Source organism: Poecile atricapillus, chromosome 1 (assembly GCF_030490865.1).
Source record: "Poecile atricapillus isolate bPoeAtr1 chromosome 1, bPoeAtr1.hap1, whole genome shotgun sequence".
Lineage (NCBI taxonomy): Eukaryota > Metazoa > Chordata > Aves > Passeriformes > Paridae > Poecile > Poecile atricapillus.
In genome coordinates this window covers 174,863,641-174,880,861 of record NC_081249.1, presented here as the reverse complement: position 1 = coordinate 174,880,861, position 17,221 = coordinate 174,863,641, and the positions used below count along the sequence as shown (strand labels likewise).

The window sequence follows — 17,221 nt, the reverse complement described above, 5'->3', positions numbered from 1 at the left end:
GCATCAGTATCAATGATGCCTTCTCCAGTTTAGTGTATGTTCTTGATTCAAAATCATAGAACAATGGAATGCTTTGGGTTGGAAAGGACCTTAGAGATCACCTTATTATAGCCCCACTGCCATGGCCAGGGACACCTTTCCCAAGACCAGGCTGCTCATCCAACCAGGGCCCCCCCCATCCAACCTGGCCTTCTACACTCCCAGGGATGGGGCAGCCACAGCTTCTCTGGGCAACCTGTGCCAGGCCCTCACACCTTCCCAAAGTCAAGAACTCCTTAATGAAGTGTAATCTGAATATCTCCGTGTCCCATCACTATCTGACCATGTAAAATAGCCACTCTCCCTTGTTTTTCTCATAAGCTCCCTTTCAAGTACTGGAAGGCTGAATGAGGTTTCCCTGGAGCCTTCTCTTTTCCAGAGATGAGTAACCCCAGCCCTCTCAGTCTGCACTCACAGGACAGGTGCTCCAGCCCTCTGATCATCTTTGCACCCTCTTCTCTGGCCCCACTCCGACAGGTGCACAATTCTCTTGAGCTATTAACTCCAGACCTGGATGCAGTGTTATTCCACATGGGGGTCTCAAAATCCTTTGTTTTAACAACTGAAATTCAGAGGAAGGGAAGCTACTAAGTGAGCTTGAATCCTGCTACAACCATCTGAGAGCAAACCTCGGCTCGAGGAGAGGAAGGAGGACTAAGATAGGGATGCAGCTCTTCATTCATTTTTCTGATCAGCTGCCAACACCTGTGCACTTTAGTACAAATATTAACCACCCTCAATAAAGCAAAACTGCTAGTAGTGTCATCCTCACAATGCTCTTGCTGAAGTTGTTGAAAAACACTTGTGCATCAAAGCAGTTGGGAAAGCAAAATAATTTTTAAACCAATGAAGGAAAACAGGACTATGAGGGACACCATCCATGTAATTTTGAAAGAAAGCTTTAACATTTTGCAAATATCACAAAGTTCTCTCCCATCTCTGTAGGTACTATACTAGAATCATAAACAGTATTAATAAATGTTAGTGTCTCACAGACTAGTTCTGATTCACAAGTTAAAAAAAGAAGCTGAGAAAATTATTAGATACACTAAGCAATGACAAGAATTTCTTCTGAGGTAAACAATTAAAAACCTGTAAATGCGGCCACGATGCCTCCAAGGTGGGCTCATCTTCTTCTGGATCAAATTCATTGCTGTCACTAGGCGGGAGAGTTCTGAAGATATTGCAAGATACCTGAAAAGGCAAAGAAAGGAGGATGAGATCCATTCTTCAAACAGGTAATAGATCCTCCATCACTTAACACCATTTTTTTTCCTGCTGTCTGACAAGGATCTTTAGCAACAGCTAACAGGGCTAAGGAACTTGTCACTTTACAAACCTGCCACCAGCTTTGGCTTTTCTTCTTTCCTCTGATATCTCAGCATTACCCAGTCTGCCACCATGTTCCAGAGGAGCCCACCAACATGTAATTCCCAATCCTGATGGACATCAATGGCAGCCAGGACTACTTAAGAGTTGTAGGAAATACTGTCAACTCGTATTTATAAGTGTTGTCATACAGCACTTGGTTATTTTTGTCTGTACAGAGAAACATTAATGATTAAGGTCTCATCTGTCAGCACTTGTTAGGAGTTGCCAGTGCTACTCACACATTAAATGCCTGGACACCTCATGCCAAATACAGAACTTGGTACTAAATGAAAGCAAATAATAGTATTTGCTTGACAGTTAGCCTACATTTTATTTCATGGCTGGCTCGCTTTGCTAATCTTATTTAGAGGTACTTTGGTGAGACTGCCTGGCTTTGTGAGGTTCATGCTATCAGCAAAGACTGAGCCAGAGAGCTTTCCTGGGTTAATTAGAGTGCTGAATGGAGTGCACAGCTTATTATGCAGCAAATCTGATAAACTGCAAACATGCTATAGGGCCTCTCTGCACTTGGAAGGTGATGATGTGCCTTTCTTGGGCTCTGCTCCTGCGCATTTGACCCATCTCTAAGCTGGTTAATCAAACAGCTGGGAAAAGCAGCATGTTATCCCCTAATCTACACATGACCCCTTCATAGTAGTTCAGACAAACTAAGCTATTTAAGACACAAAACTAGTATGTTCTTCAGCATCCTTGTTTATTTTTCCAGCTATTTTGCTCCTGTAAATATTTTAGTCTGTAAGACATATTTTCAGTATGTTGGCAACTTAGTGAGAAAGGGCACTTAAAAACCCACAGTTTAAATACAATCCAAATACTGATAAAACCTGATTTAAATGGGGTGAAGCTTCAGAATTTGCAAGACAAACAGAACAGATTCAGGCACTGCATAAACAGAAAGATGAAAGAGGTAAGTGCAGGAAAGCACACGTGGTGCACCCGAGTGAGGGATGTTCACTGAACACAAAAGAGTGTGCAAGGCAAACCAGTGAGCACAGAAAACAAGAGGCCACACTGGTTTGTGCTGGGACTTGTCCCTTCCTGCCACAAGAGGGTGTGTGCCACTGCAGTTCCAGTCCTGCAGGCTCTACAGGAGCCCCATTCTGTAAAGCTCAGCACTGCTGGCAGCCTGGAGAGCCACAGCACTTACTCCAGCCTGTGCTGATGGGGACTGAACTCCTCCTGCCCGGTACCCACACCAGCCCAGACACTGCCAGCACTCATTAGAAAACCTTTTTCTCCTTCCTCCAGCCTCTTCCCCAACTCATTCACTTCTCTCAGAAGCCCCCTCACAAAGAGACATTTCTAATCTCATGAGGGGTCAAGTAACAATTCCAGGAATAAACACACACGTTACAGTTTGTCTTTCCTCAAGGATTCCTGAGCTCCTCCTTCTACTGTCCCCGATATGAAAATGCAGGGAGAGGAGGAGAGTCATCAGAATTAGCAAGATAGAGTTTCTATGGTAAAACACAGAAGAGAGTAGGCAGCCCAAAGAATTCCCAAGTAAAAAGTGGGAAATGTACCTTGAATCTAAACATCTGGGATTCTAAAATACTTACTCAAGCATTTTTTGTTACTGCTTCACAGTCAAAAATCCCAGCTCTCTCAGGATTTCGATCAAAATAAGAAACTAAGAAAACCAAAGGCAGCTTTTTTTTTTCTCCCCCCTTTCCTGCTTTAAATTTAATTTGAAACAAGACAGAAAATTTTCTGCAAATTTAACTGTACATGTATTATTAAAACTTGTACCTACAGATCACTCATCAGCTGTTTTGTTTAGAAACTGGAACAAATACTGAATTATGGCACAAGCAAAACCTGCAAGGGAAAGTACATACTTTAAGAATGAAAAGCTAAACAAAGACAAATTCCTGTAAGACTAAAATTAAGTCAAACCAAGCTTCAAGCAGTTAGTGCCAGGGCCTTACCAGCATGACAGAATTATGAGAGGTTCAGCAACAATTAATTAAGTGCCAGCACTGACATCTGGATCTTGAGCTTGGGACAAAATTCGTATGATTTCTGGAGAGTGCCTATTAAAAAATGTCACTCTCAAGGCAACTCAAAAGCAGGTATTTTTGCATAAGAAAATTAACATGCAGGAGTAAATGCAATGCAAGCTAGAATATGGTCCTAGTGTGCAGTTTGCTCTCTTTAATTTTCTGTTTTGCATTAGGAGTAAAGATAAGCTATGTGGAGCCAAAATGCAGATACTCTCCTGAGGAGAACAGACAGAACAGGTTATCTTTAAGTGATTTCCCCAGGTTACCATAACTTTAGGAGATAATGTGTGCCATTACAGTTACATTAATCACCACAACACAGCTCATTTACATGCAGTGTCAATTTATAGCATGCTTATCTAAATCAGTAGCCTCTGGGTGGTTAATGTTTATAAGCCTCCAAGGGAGAACTGAAGGCAACAAGTCCTTCCATGCATGAACTGCCCAGCTGTAAGTTTGAGACCCTGACAGCCACCACACTAAAACAGCAACGCACTACATTGGATCTGGAAAGACTTTTTCTCAGATAGGCGTAACGCAGCTATTTAGTATTTATCCCTGAGCCCAAGCAGCATGCCAAAATTCCTTCAGCTGGATAGCTGAATCATTTCTCTCCTGACCTCTCTTGGATCATCAAGCCAGAGGACATCCCTGCCAGCCTGCATACACAATCCCCAGTGATTCCTCTCCCAAAGCCAACACAAATGACTATGGATCAATACTGACTTCCGTCTGCCACCGATTAGGAATGCCTCCAAGCCCAGATGATATTTTTGGAAGGCAAACCAGAACTCTAATATTCTAGAAAGTTGTATCAAGACAGATGTCCCCTCTCTGTCCTCAAAAACACCTGCACCCTCTTCCCCATGGCTGTACCTTTCAGAAGCATGCACCAAACTGGTGTACAAAGCCCACCACAGCTCCTCCACCACGCAGAATCTGAACACCCACGTGCCAGAAACCAACTTAACAAGCACTTAAAGCTACCCATTGGCACTGAATCGAAAACATCCAAGATCAAACTGGAAATGCTGAAATAACAGATTTCTAGACTGGAGATGCACAGAGAGCTCTGTGTCAGTGTGTCAGTCAGGCACAACTCACAGAATCACAGAGTGGACTGGGTTGGAGGAGACCTTAAAGGCAATTTCATTCCAACCCCCTGCCATGGGCAGGGATGCAGCCACTAGAGCAGGCTGCTCCAAGCTCCATGCAGCCTGGCTTTGCAGGGATAGAGCAATCACAACTTCTCTGGGCAACCTGTGCCAGTGCTTCACTTGCCCTCTTAATAAAGAATTTCTCCTTAAGACCTAATCTAACATCCAACCAGAAGCAAGACAAAAATTCTCCCAGGCAATTACAAGTCAATGTCAATTCGTTAAAAACAAACAAGACAGGGAAGGCTGCTCTGTAGCCCCCCAGAGAGTGAACTGCAATTTCTGAACAGATCTGATGGCTGGTACCTGGCAATGCAGAACTACAAAATTATGAATATACAGGTAAAAGCATCAAGTTTCAAGAAAGCTTTATCACATCTATATTTGAAATAACTTTTAGAAAATAAGGTAGTAAGAGGCTCAAGTCTGAAGTCAAAATTCATGTTTTGAAAAGTCCTCTCTTTGCCCCTCACTGGAGTGCTATAAAAGTGACAACACTGTAACAGAAACACTTCACAAATTGAATTGCAGCTAAGCACTTCTACTCTGTGCTGTTTGAAACAAAGATTTTTAGCAGTAATAGTCTTCCTGAATGAAAGCTGAAATGAAAACAAATATACACACTGCAAAGTTTAATATATTCTCTATATAAAACCAGGGTAAGTGGATACCCATTTAGCTTACAGGGAACACCTGTTCTTCAATTAAAAATATGTGGAATCATCCAAATAAACCCCATGTACATATAAAATTGAAACCCAGTATCTCTGCTTAGAATGTTTAAACTGCTGTCCATAATAATAACATAGAAAAACAATAAAATGTAATTAAGTCATAACATAAAGCCATGCTAACCTGGAGACAACACTGGCCCCTGGAAAAAACACTGGACTTATCCTTCTGAAACCAACTGCATATCTGGAGTTTTTTAATACTGTTTACAGATTTCCATATTCTAGAGCCTGAAGCAACTACTGCAGTCATTCAGCTATAATCTCTCTATAAAACCTGCCGAATTGTTCCCAGAAGTTTGACTAAAGAACATCTTACAAAATCTAGTATCTAATTTTATCCTTAAAGATTATAAACTGTTCCACCAACTCTCCATTCCTGAAGTTTCACTACTAATTTAACTACAGCACTGCTTCTGATCTTAAGGTTGAATCTACCTGATACCCTCTTGGATCTTATTAAACCACCAGATCTTTTACACCTGTATATATACTTGCATATGAAGTATGTGTCTATCTATAGATAGGTATTTTTATATAGACATGACAACTCTCAACCTCTGTGTCATTAAACGGAAAAACAAAGCTCCTAAACCCAGGCAGTTGTTGGTTTCTCTGCTTGTTTTTAATCCTGTCATTATTTTTGCTTCCTTCCTTTGACCTCCCACCTGTGCACAAGTGCACTGGGGTATATATAAAAAGCCAGACCATCTCCCTCTTTTTTCCTGCATGTTGTCGTATTAATTTATCGACATTCACTTCTTTGAACAGTGCAGTGTACCAGAAATTCATATTAAGATACTCATGATAAGCAAGCCACAAAGCTCAGGTTCTTTTCTGCACCACTGCTTGCCTGAATACAGTCTTTCAGGGCTTAATATTATGTGCCTTCTTTTGCCCAGCAGCATTACTTTTGACTTGGCTGCATCAAAATGAACTACATTGGATTGTGAACACAGTCAACAATCCAGATCACAGGCTGGGGGGAAATTCTTCTCATTTTCCCTTGACCTTTAAGTCTTCTAAAAATTCAGTCAATAACCTGCAAGAATTTAGCTCTGGATCAGAGCTCCTAAACTTGTTAGCTTACCATCACCCACTTCAGTGGTGCTAGCAGCTTCCATCCATACAGATGAGGAAGCAGGAAACCTGAGATCCTTGGGCAATGCTTCTCTTGACAGAACTACAACAAGACTTTGTAGGACAAAACAGCTGGTGCTCAGGTACAATATCCACATCACATGTCTTTATCTTGCACTTAAAAAAGCACTAGCTATAATCCTGCATGGATGCTTTGCCCCCCTACCAAAAAAAAAACTGAAACAAAACAACTTACAAACCCTGAAACTTCTCATAGAATCACGGAACGGTTTGGGTTGGAAGGGACCTTACAGGTCATCTACTTCCAATCCACCCTGCCCAGGCAGAGACACTTTCCACTATCCCAGGTTGCTCCAAGCCCCATCCAACCTGGCCTTCAACAATTCCAGGGATGGGGCAGCCACAGCTTCTCTGGGTAACCTGTGCCAGTGGCTCACCAAGCTAACAACCAAGAATTCCATCCTAACACGTAATCTGTCCCTGTCCCCTTCCAAATTCAAGCCATTACCTTTTTCTCTCCCCTTCCATTTTAAAGACAGTACCCCTTGTTCTAATCTTGCTCACTCTAACAAGAATCAAGGTGGATTACAACACTCTGGATCTGAACTAGAAGTGTTAGCCCAGATCCCAGCCCAGGCAGCAGCCCTGGGTACAGTCTTCTCACTGCTGGAAACTGGAGCTCTGCAATTCCACTCCAGGTCACCTAGACCCAAACTATATCTGGGTACCCTAGCAGTAACCCCATTCATCAATATCTCCCTGTACCTAAGTTTTCAGATGCTTCAATGGAAGAATTATTTATTTAATTTGTGTCCAGGTAATTCTACGATACAGTCTGAAAAATCACACTAGTAACTCAAATACCTTGGACAAATTAAAGCACATCACCAGCAGAAAGAGCCTCTCACCTCTAGAGCAGGCAGGAGATTAAGGGAAAGCTTGCCAATGCATGAACTTGAACTCTAGACAGCATTACAAAACTCATGCTGTCCTGGACTACAAACTAAAGAACAAAACATACAATTCAAAACTCAGGAAAACAATCCCTCAGAAGAAGATTAACACTGTGCTTGTCTGTAGACAAAATGCTTTAAAGGTACTTAAGAAGATGACACAGCCAAAATAGGATGTGGGGATGTAAAGGTCCTTTGAGTAAGAAAATAAATATAGCTCATGTGCTTCTTGGAACAAGAAAGTGCTTTTCCAGTTTATTTCTTTGCTTTAGACCTAGTCACTGAACTGTTATGCAGATAAAGCCTGACAGATGCAAGGTCTATGTAACCAACCACAGGAATAACGGACACGGTAAATGTAATTACAGACTGTCCAGAAAAATTATTAGGGACAACTGCTGCAAGAGGAGCTGCCTCCAACTGGTTTTTTGAGAGGAGTACAGAACATCAGAGCCTCTTCTTTTAATAAGCACTGTATGTTTAATATGAGCTAGGTGTATAAAGAATGGGAATAACAAAAACATCTAACAAAAGTATTTGGAAATAATGCATAAAAGAAATCAGAGTTAGATTCTTTTCTTGCTTCTACAAAACGATAACCCTCACATTAAAGAAAGAAGAACAGAATCTAAAATATGGTGTGATTTTTATGTGGTTTTTTTTAACAATAAGATGCTTGCTCCATTATGGCTGCAGCTACATGACAATTTTTAACCAAAAAACATTGGGGGGGGGGGGGGGGGCTGTCAAAGGATATGGCATTTTCCTTCCAGCATTTCAGGTGGATTTAAAATCTGTTCCACTTCCACTGAGTCATGTTCAAGATTAATTCCTAATATTTTACACAATTCATGAACTTATATAAAATCCCATTAGAAAGGGATATGATTTGTCAATTCTTTTGAGAGTGTATGATTTTATTTATCTCCCTTAAACTAAAAATAACATTCAGTATTATATTTTGAAATCCAATACAAGAAGCCACAGGAACATATATACACACAGGGTTTTTGTTGTATCAAAAAGGTAAGACTGAATATAGGTGGACCTGCAGAAAAATCTCTATCCAAGAACATTTTAATACAGAAACTCTGAAGATGTCATACTTAGTCATAAGACACAGCTAAAGCTATAGAAAATATAAAAACCATAATGCCTATGAAGTCTAACAGCTAGAACACTTCCTAAAAATAGGTTCCTCAACATGCTAAAAAAATCATAGCTTAGCAAGATATTCTTTATGTTTAATGGGTCTGTCACAAACAAACTCCTGAACAGACTCTGCCCTCACATCTGTTGAGGCAAACCTGCAGTAAAAACGAATGCAATCTCTCTATATTTATGTCAGTAGAAAAAAAAAAAAAGGGGGGGGGGGGGGGGGGAAGAGAAAAAACAAACCCAAACCAGAATCTGACCTTTAAAATGCATTTTTTGTGTTTTTTCTGGGTATTGATTTAACCAAGTGTCTTTCCCTGTGTTGCTTAACACAGCTTCTACACCACATGACATCTCCTATGATGTTTCACTTTGGCTGTAGAGAAATTACAGTCTTATTTTACTCAATTTGCCATTATAGAAAAGATAAAGATGACAATGGGAAGCCAGAGGCATTTCAGCACTTAGAAAAGAGAACAAAGTATCACTATTCCATTCTGAAAGATGTATCTGAAGAGAGTTTCATTAGCCATCTCCTGCAGGCTGGCAAACACACAGTGATGTTGCGTAAACCTCAGGGCCCGGGTATACAATTTCTAAAGAAGCAAGTAGGAGAGCTGAAAGGTTGCTCACCAACAGAGATTCATCCAGACTCCTCAGTTTAACAGCTTGGCAATTTTTTTGTCCATTTTTAAAATTAAATAGATCAGTTTCCTCAATCTATGTCTTAACATCCATAAAACACAAACAGCTCTAGCACATACACCCTTCAGGATACCACAGATAATAACAAACATTTATTTTGGTCAACTACCACTACTTAATCTACCAGTAAAAATCAGCATCATTAGTTTAGGCCTCCACATTTTGCTCAGACAGGAATAAATTTTAGATTAAGTGCCCAATTATTGGCTCATAAAGGCTTATTACTGGCATTTCCTTCTTAGCAGAGTGTGGCTTAATTGGCAAAGCCATTTTTCCTAAGACTTGCCTAACTCTAAAGAATGTCATCTGCCCTTCTGAACAACACATCAAACTGCAGGGGAAGCACGCTGAGCAATGCCCTCCTGAATAAATCTGTTGAGCTCATGGCCATTAACACAAATCCCAATTGCTCTCCCCATCAACTGATATTGATGACATGGATAAGGCCTCTGCAACTTGCTCTGGTGGTCATTAGGAGATTCTGGTTTATTTCATTTTTTTGAATAACAAATAACATACCAGACACTGTTTCCAGCTAAAGAGAGCAGTTTAAGGAAGCAGATTTGCACACAGGTTGACAAACAGCCAAGTGGTTTCACATTTAGCTATATACAACATCATATCACATGCTCAAGAGAAGAAGATGAAAACATGTGATATTACAAGCATGGATAAAGCTTTTAATGGCATAAATTTCGATGGTCGGCATGAAAAACATCCACAAGTTATCTGCCTACCACATATGACTTTTTCAAATCCTTATATATTAGAAGCAATTAAAAATCTTAGCTCTTCTGAAGAATTCTACTTGGCAACCTTTTCCTAGCCTAGGATGTCTAGAGCCAAACACCTTTTGGGTCACTAACACAGATTGTTAATATACTCATACCTTATAAAACCTAAAAACAAAAAAAGTCTCTTTGCTTATTAAGCAAAGCCTGGTTCAGCACCACAAATGCAAAGCAGAAGAAAGCAGGATGAAGAAAGGGCATGATGCAATGAAAGGAAAAGATGAGAGAACAGATTTCTATCAAAAAAGATCTAAGGTGAAACTGGAATTTCATAAGCACCGTTAGTAAATATCTATGAAATCTACTGCAAATATTCAGGCTGTATCCTTACTTCCAGTAACTCCTCCATATCGTAGATACAGACTATTTAAGGAAATAATTCAAAACCACACATTTCAAACTCTCTAGGAACTACATCATTTCCTTAAGTTAAAAACTGTTGTGTGAATCAATGCAAGTGACTGCAGGGACAGTAGGACATGATACCAAAAGGGTCATACAAGTCTTCCACAGTTCAAGATAATATTGTTTCATAGATTATTATTTATTATTCAAATCAAACTTTATAAACAATTACAAATCAAATTCTTCTTGTTTCTTGGGGCCCAAGCTAAGGCAACACTAACTTGGAGAGTTTTTATTCAAGAGATGTTGCTGCAGTAAACTATAACCGAAGTCAATGCAAGAATACAACCGCAGTAACACAAATGCTAAAAAAATTATCAAATCCTCTGAGGAGATGAGTTTGGAGGCATCTGCTACACACAGAAAAAGTCACCCATTTTATTGAAGTTATCTGTGCATCAACATCCTTTCTATGCAAAGGTTGTGATACACTTTGTTCATCGCAAGGGGTACACATTAGATTAAACTAACATTTGCAAACCATTTAGATACTACAGTGCAACACCAGCAGAAGAACTGAGCAAAAAAAAAGTCATTCTGTATTCTGCCTGGTATTTGAATAGTGTGTGAGTTCACATACTGAAGAAATAAAACTGCATGCAGTTCATTCACAAGACTGGTCCAGTGCAGAAGGGGGAAAGAGAGGGTGAGGGAGAAGGGGAAGAATCTGATCTCATAATCATAGGCTTTCTGACAATGCAAACACATGAAGAAGCCGTATTGAGATTTTTTCATACACCCTTAATTATGGGGTTTTTTCCCTTCATGATTAACTGCTTGATGTTTCTGTCACAATTTACAGCTATTTTTAAGTATTATAAACAAGAAAAGCAACACAGCATGTATCTGTGTGTCAGAAAAGGAGTGATAAGCATACCCAATGCAATGAAAAAACTATTCATGTTTTTCTTCTTACAGCACATAGCCAGAGGATTCTACAATCACAGAGTACCATTAGGAAACCAACATCACCAAATCTGTATTTAATTAATTGCTTCCTCATTTAACAGGTTATTAGGGTTCTGTACAGTAGCACAGAACAAACATTTTAAAGCAGTGATTGATTTTGCCAGTTGCAATGATCATTCTTCACCATGCAGGATCTAATACCATTTCCATTTTTACACTGAAAACACTATTATTTAACAATTTATATATATAAGGTATGGCTTTGTTGTTGATTAATCTTGCTCACTCTAACAGCACCTGCAATGAATCCACATAACCCAACCAGGACATTCTCACAACAATCCTATACAACATTTTTAGCATTTATTATTTTAAAATTATTATCCATGCATACTTTAAGCTATCTCTGCCTAAAGCAGACACCCGAGAGCTTGAAGAAAGTTCAAAGAAAGATAAGAAACTTGCAAATATTATTCCATTATTTACTGGGGAGGAGAGGGAAGGTAGATTGGAGGAAATACAAGGGTCTCTGATTTTATGGTTGCTGGCTTTCTTCATTAGGAAACAATCCATGTTTCCTTTCATACCTATGTGACACTGTAATAACCATAATCTACTTGACTTTAATTAAAAATATATAAAAATTAATATTTTTGTCTTTGGAGAATTATCCCCAAGTAATGTCTATTAGCAAATACAAGCCAAAGGCATCATTTAATCCACCTACTCCAGGGTTCAATTTCGCCCACAGTGTATAACTGAAATTGCAAGTGGATTTAAAAAGAGACCATGAGAAAGAAAGAACTCACCATTCTAACTACTTCAGGGTAAGTCTGCTCTGTCAAACAGCCTCTGCTTATTGTAATGTAGTCCACCAGTTCATTAAGAGTGGAGCGCTTGTATTCTTTCATTTTAAGGTCTGAAAGCGTGTCCATGAAGTCAAAAATGACACAGCACTGTTGAAGTTTCTTTAGGAACAGTTCAGGCTGCTCTGAAGATGGAACGTCTATGAAACAAGAAAGGAAATCTTTGTGAGTCTGGCATCTTATTATACAAAACAGGACTTCTTTTTGAAGATCAATTTCAAAGGAAAGCAGTATTCATACAATTCTTGTTAAACAGAGCTCAGATTAACAAATTAAGCATTTACAGGAACTGTATTGCTATTGTGTGTTTGAGATCTTGAACGTATTGTAGAAGGAATTTAATCATCAACTGCTATTAGGAAAATAGAGTTCACCAAGAAAGTCCAGGCTGAAGTAGAGAATGGAAACACACCAGCATTCAAGACTTAATTTTACACTAAACAACTACTTTGACTGGAGGCTGGTATTTACCATCGTTAACTTAAACGCCAAGGAAGGATGAAAGAACTGTCAAACACATCAAGCTTGATTAATTTGTATTTCTAAAAACACTGCGTCATTTATAAGCCTGTATGAATATACATGAACACATATATATATGAATACACAGCAAGACCAAAATTCCACAAACAAGTTTTGAGTATCAATCATTACCCCCACGTTGACACTTCCCATAGCAAAATCAATTTCACTGAAATACAGTGAGGATTTTTTTGCTGTACTATGAACACATAAAATGCATCAATAGGAACATTTTCACAAGAAATAGTATGTGCTTGACCAATAAAGTAAGCAGAACTCGTTACTTTTACTCTCTTCTTAATTCTCAGCAAATGAAAAAAACTTAATACAATAATAAAAGGAATGTCAGCTTCTTAGTTGTTGGTTACTTTACAAATGCATCAAAATAACACAGAGACGGCTTAATTTATCCAATGTCCATGTACACAAGAGGATAGCAACAGCAGAAAGTTGCAGAAATGAAACCCACATTTTTACTCTAAAGGTCTGTCCTCAGCCTAGGCAGCACTTCGCTTTCTTTGAGCTACCTGGTTTTATTTAAGGCACCAATGCCTGCCTCAGCATCAAATCCATTGGGTGACCTTCCTGATCTCACTTTAAAAAAGCTTTAATAGAATTTATGTTTATTTCTTAAAACCTGGACTTCTAAAAGGCCAATCTAAGATGAAACTTCTCATTGCTGACACAAGAGTAAGTCATAGTAAGGAATACTTGGCAAGTGCTGGGAGGTGTTAGTAATTGTATGGTAGTTTTAAGACTTAAGACATGAATCTGTTTTGCTTAAACAGAGTGCTTCCATTTAATTAAAACCAGTGCTTAAACACTAAAAAAAATAAACATGGATTGCAGTACAAATAAAGATGCAACGGTTTGTTCAACCTGTTTCTTTTTACAGCACTGAAGTGGTGACAGGATTCAGCAGGGAACCTACATGGAAGAAGAACCATCCACAAACACCTCTAGAATACTGAAGATCCCCAAAGCAGGCACCCTAAAGCCATTCTGCTGGCCAGCACTCTCTCACACATTCAAACACCTCAGAGGAGGCAGAGCTGAAACCTAAGATGAGCCAAGGAGACAGAGAAACTCCTTAGCCTTCACCCACAACAAAAAAGACCATTTCTACACACGACCTTTCTAAGGTTATAGCCCTGTAGGACATAAAGGGCCTGGGGAAGCAGAGTTCTGTGACTGCTCTCTTGACTACCTGCCTTCAAATAATAGAGAGAAGAATGGACTTCAGAATTCACGGTTATTAACAAGCAGGCAACAGTTAAATGATGAAAAATTGCTTCCAAAGACAGCCTTATATACAGGCTGAAAGAAAGGGAAAAAAAAATAAAAAATAAAAAAGTGCAATTGGTTACTTTTCAAAAGCTTTATTTTTAAAATTTACACTCCTTCCTCTTTATTACACCTGTAATCCACCACAGACCTTGAAAATATTTAAAAGGTATCAATACAATCTATGTTGTTACCATAATGGGGTTTTGGTTGCACTGTTCTACATTACTTTTACATGTAAAAGGACATGTAACAAGGAGATTACAGTTAAAGAAAAACAGGCTGAAATCAAGTGGGAATCCATTAGGATACAATTCAGCACAAGTTAAAACCAGACTCATATACATGATTCAAGATTACACTCATTTTAAGCACAGTTCGTATTAAATAAAAAATTTTAAAATTACTAAAGCATTAAAATAAGTCATAAAAGTTTGTTTTCTTTTTCTTTCTCCAGTTAAGTATCTGGAGGTGTGGGAACAAAACAAAAAATATAATTACATTCTTCTTAAGAAAAACCACTCTAAAACCCTTCATGAAATTCATGCCAGTCTGACTACGTCAACAGGCCATATGAACCATAGGGGAAGCTAAGAAAAACCAAACCACAGCCAGCCAAAAAACCTACAAACAAACAACAAAAAAACCTCAAAGCCCCACAGAATAAAACCCCACAAACCAATTGTTCTGGTCGTATCTGCTTTTCTTTATTAAGCAAGTTGCCACTCACACTAGGAAATACAACCCTAAGCTGTTTCACTCAATGATTTTTCTCAATGTCCCTGGGAATTTGGGATACCTTGGGATCAGGGTAACACCTAATGCCAGGGGTTTTTTGTACTTGGAAACAGGGAGAGTATATGAGAGTAAATATACTTGAAAAATTATTGTGTCCTAACGCAAGAAAAGGGTGGTACAAATTAATAAAATCAGTATCCCATGTTCCCAGCTTTCCTACACAATGGCATTGGCTGGTTTGAGATTTTGGGGTGGGGGGGTCCTTTTGCTGCTATTTGGGGCACATATCTACAGACCCCACAGCAGAACTCCTGAACTTCTTAATGCAGCAACTTGGAATGAAACACAGAGTTCCCTAGAGATGTTCACAGTTGGCTGATGAAAAACAGCAAACCCTGTTCTTCTCAGCAGATACTCACAGCTTTCAATGAATTTTACTCCCATGCTCACACACAGCCAAACATTTAGGTCCCAAAATTTAATAACCTGCAATATTACCATCGTATCCACTTTCACATGAAAGAACAGAAAATTGAGCAACTGCTCTAATAAATCTGTGTAAATACACATAACACTTTAATAACCTATAAAATAAAATCAAAGCGACTCTATTAAGTGGCGTGTGTGATTTATGTCAAATGCACAGAGGAGCATACATTTATTAAAACCAAAATTTAAAGCAAGATAAATTTCTGTCTGGATGACTGTGAGAACTCTCCTCATTTTCAGGTCTTTGCTACAATTTAATTTTCAGGCTTGTCAGTTTTCTCTTTAGCCATTTAAAACTGTACAGAGCTTTTGAAATACAGTGAGTATTCAAAGGAAATCGGCTTAGCGAAAGCATGCACTAGTACATCTGAATGCTGATTATCAAGACAGAATCAGAGCTTTAAAGTCAAGTTTTTATAAAGTTATCAGAAAAAACTGACAGGAAGTGCTATAATTTTATTTTTTTTTTTACACATAGACCAGAACTTTTTACTGCAAGGACTGAAATACTAAGTCTAAAATGGCTAAAGCAATTCTGTTTCTCTCATAATAGCCTTTTCCCAAAATAATCCTAATCCAACCAGCCCATCCCTTCTCATCAGTCTCTGCCTTCTGCATTCTTTTATCAAGTAAAGACATAAAAATGCAATAGCACACTTTTATTGCAAGTCTCTAACATCAATAAAAGCATATTAAAGTTTATACTACATTCATGTTTTAATTAAAGTAATTTACAAGGAACTCATTTTGAATTGTAGGAAACCAACTATGCACCAGAGAAACTGCATCCAGGGAAGTGAGCTCCAGCTCTCCTCTCCCTGGTAAGTGAACAACCAGGAAGGGGGAGGACCTGGATCAGTTCCCTGATCCACTCCTGCCTGTAGTTTTGCAATGAAGGATACAAGGCTGGGAAGTGAAGAAGTGAAGATATAGGGAAGGACTGAGCTGCTCAAAGCAGCATGGCAACTGTGAGCAAAAGCCAAGGGATTGCAGACACAGATCAATACAGAGCCCAAAATCAGAATAAAACATGAGAAAATATGCACATTACGTATGAGGTATTAAGCAGAACTAGAGTATGCTCACACATGCTACCCCTTCACCCACATATGCACTATCAGAACATTTATGAATCATTAAAATAAAAATGCTCTCAGAATAACTATTGCTTCCACTATATACATTACTGGTATTCACTAGCTTGAAGGTGCCATTTGCATAGAGAATTAGCATCATCATCTTGTATGATAGTAAAAGCAAACACCACGTTAAACACAAAAAATAAAAACACATACTAAAACCAAAGTAAGTCCAAAATGGGGAAGAGAGACTAGAGCTAACATTTTGATTCACATTAATTTGAAGAACTTCCTTATAATGTCCCAACATCTGAGCACTCTGCATTCACTCCACCTCTGAGATTGTTTCCTCTTTCAATTTAGTTGCAAAATTTCAACTTTCCCTTTCGACTAATTACAGCAAAATAATTCCTCAACTCTTCTTCAATTTTTGTATCTTCCTGTTACTAAGTAAACCCAGCACAATTCTTTTTCTACTTAAGTAAAATCTCCTTGTGACAAAAAAATCTCCCAAACACCAAAAAAATCTCCCAAACACCAAACTGTTCCTGATTTGCTGCTACTCACCAAATCACACTGAATATAAGCAAATACTGCATCAAGGACTTAACTGCACAAACAGGGCACTGGTGCATAAAACTCTGCTACAGCTAACCCTCACAAATCACTGAAGATTTTATTTTGGAAGAAGTTACCTTTCTAGTTTTTATTCCAATAAAACTGGCAAATTTGAATTCAAAAGTCTTTTGGTTATCTTTGCAAAGCTGACTTCAAGAGAAGGTCTAGCGACACCCAGCTCAGAGCTTTCCCTAAGGTACAGTCCTGAAATATGGAACAACCACATTTCTATAGGTCATTTTTCACAGCAGAATATTGGTCTTAACATTCCAAAAAATACTAAT

General features: G+C 38.7%; 1 protein-coding gene across 2 annotated transcripts in view; it reads right to left on the bottom strand.

Moving 5' to 3' along the window:
- PPP2R5E (protein phosphatase 2 regulatory subunit B'epsilon) overlaps positions 1-17,221 on the bottom strand; it is a 68,231-nt gene that overhangs the window by 15,801 nt on the left and 35,209 nt on the right. For both annotated transcript variants that reach the window (XM_058840020.1, XM_058840027.1), the window contains exons 3-4: positions 12,151-12,347; positions 1,132-1,233 (exon numbers count right to left, since the gene is read on the bottom strand). In XM_058840020.1, coding sequence (XP_058696003.1) covers positions 1,132-1,233; positions 12,151-12,347 — 299 coding nt within the window. The remainder of the gene's footprint in view (positions 1-1,131; positions 1,234-12,150; positions 12,348-17,221) is intronic.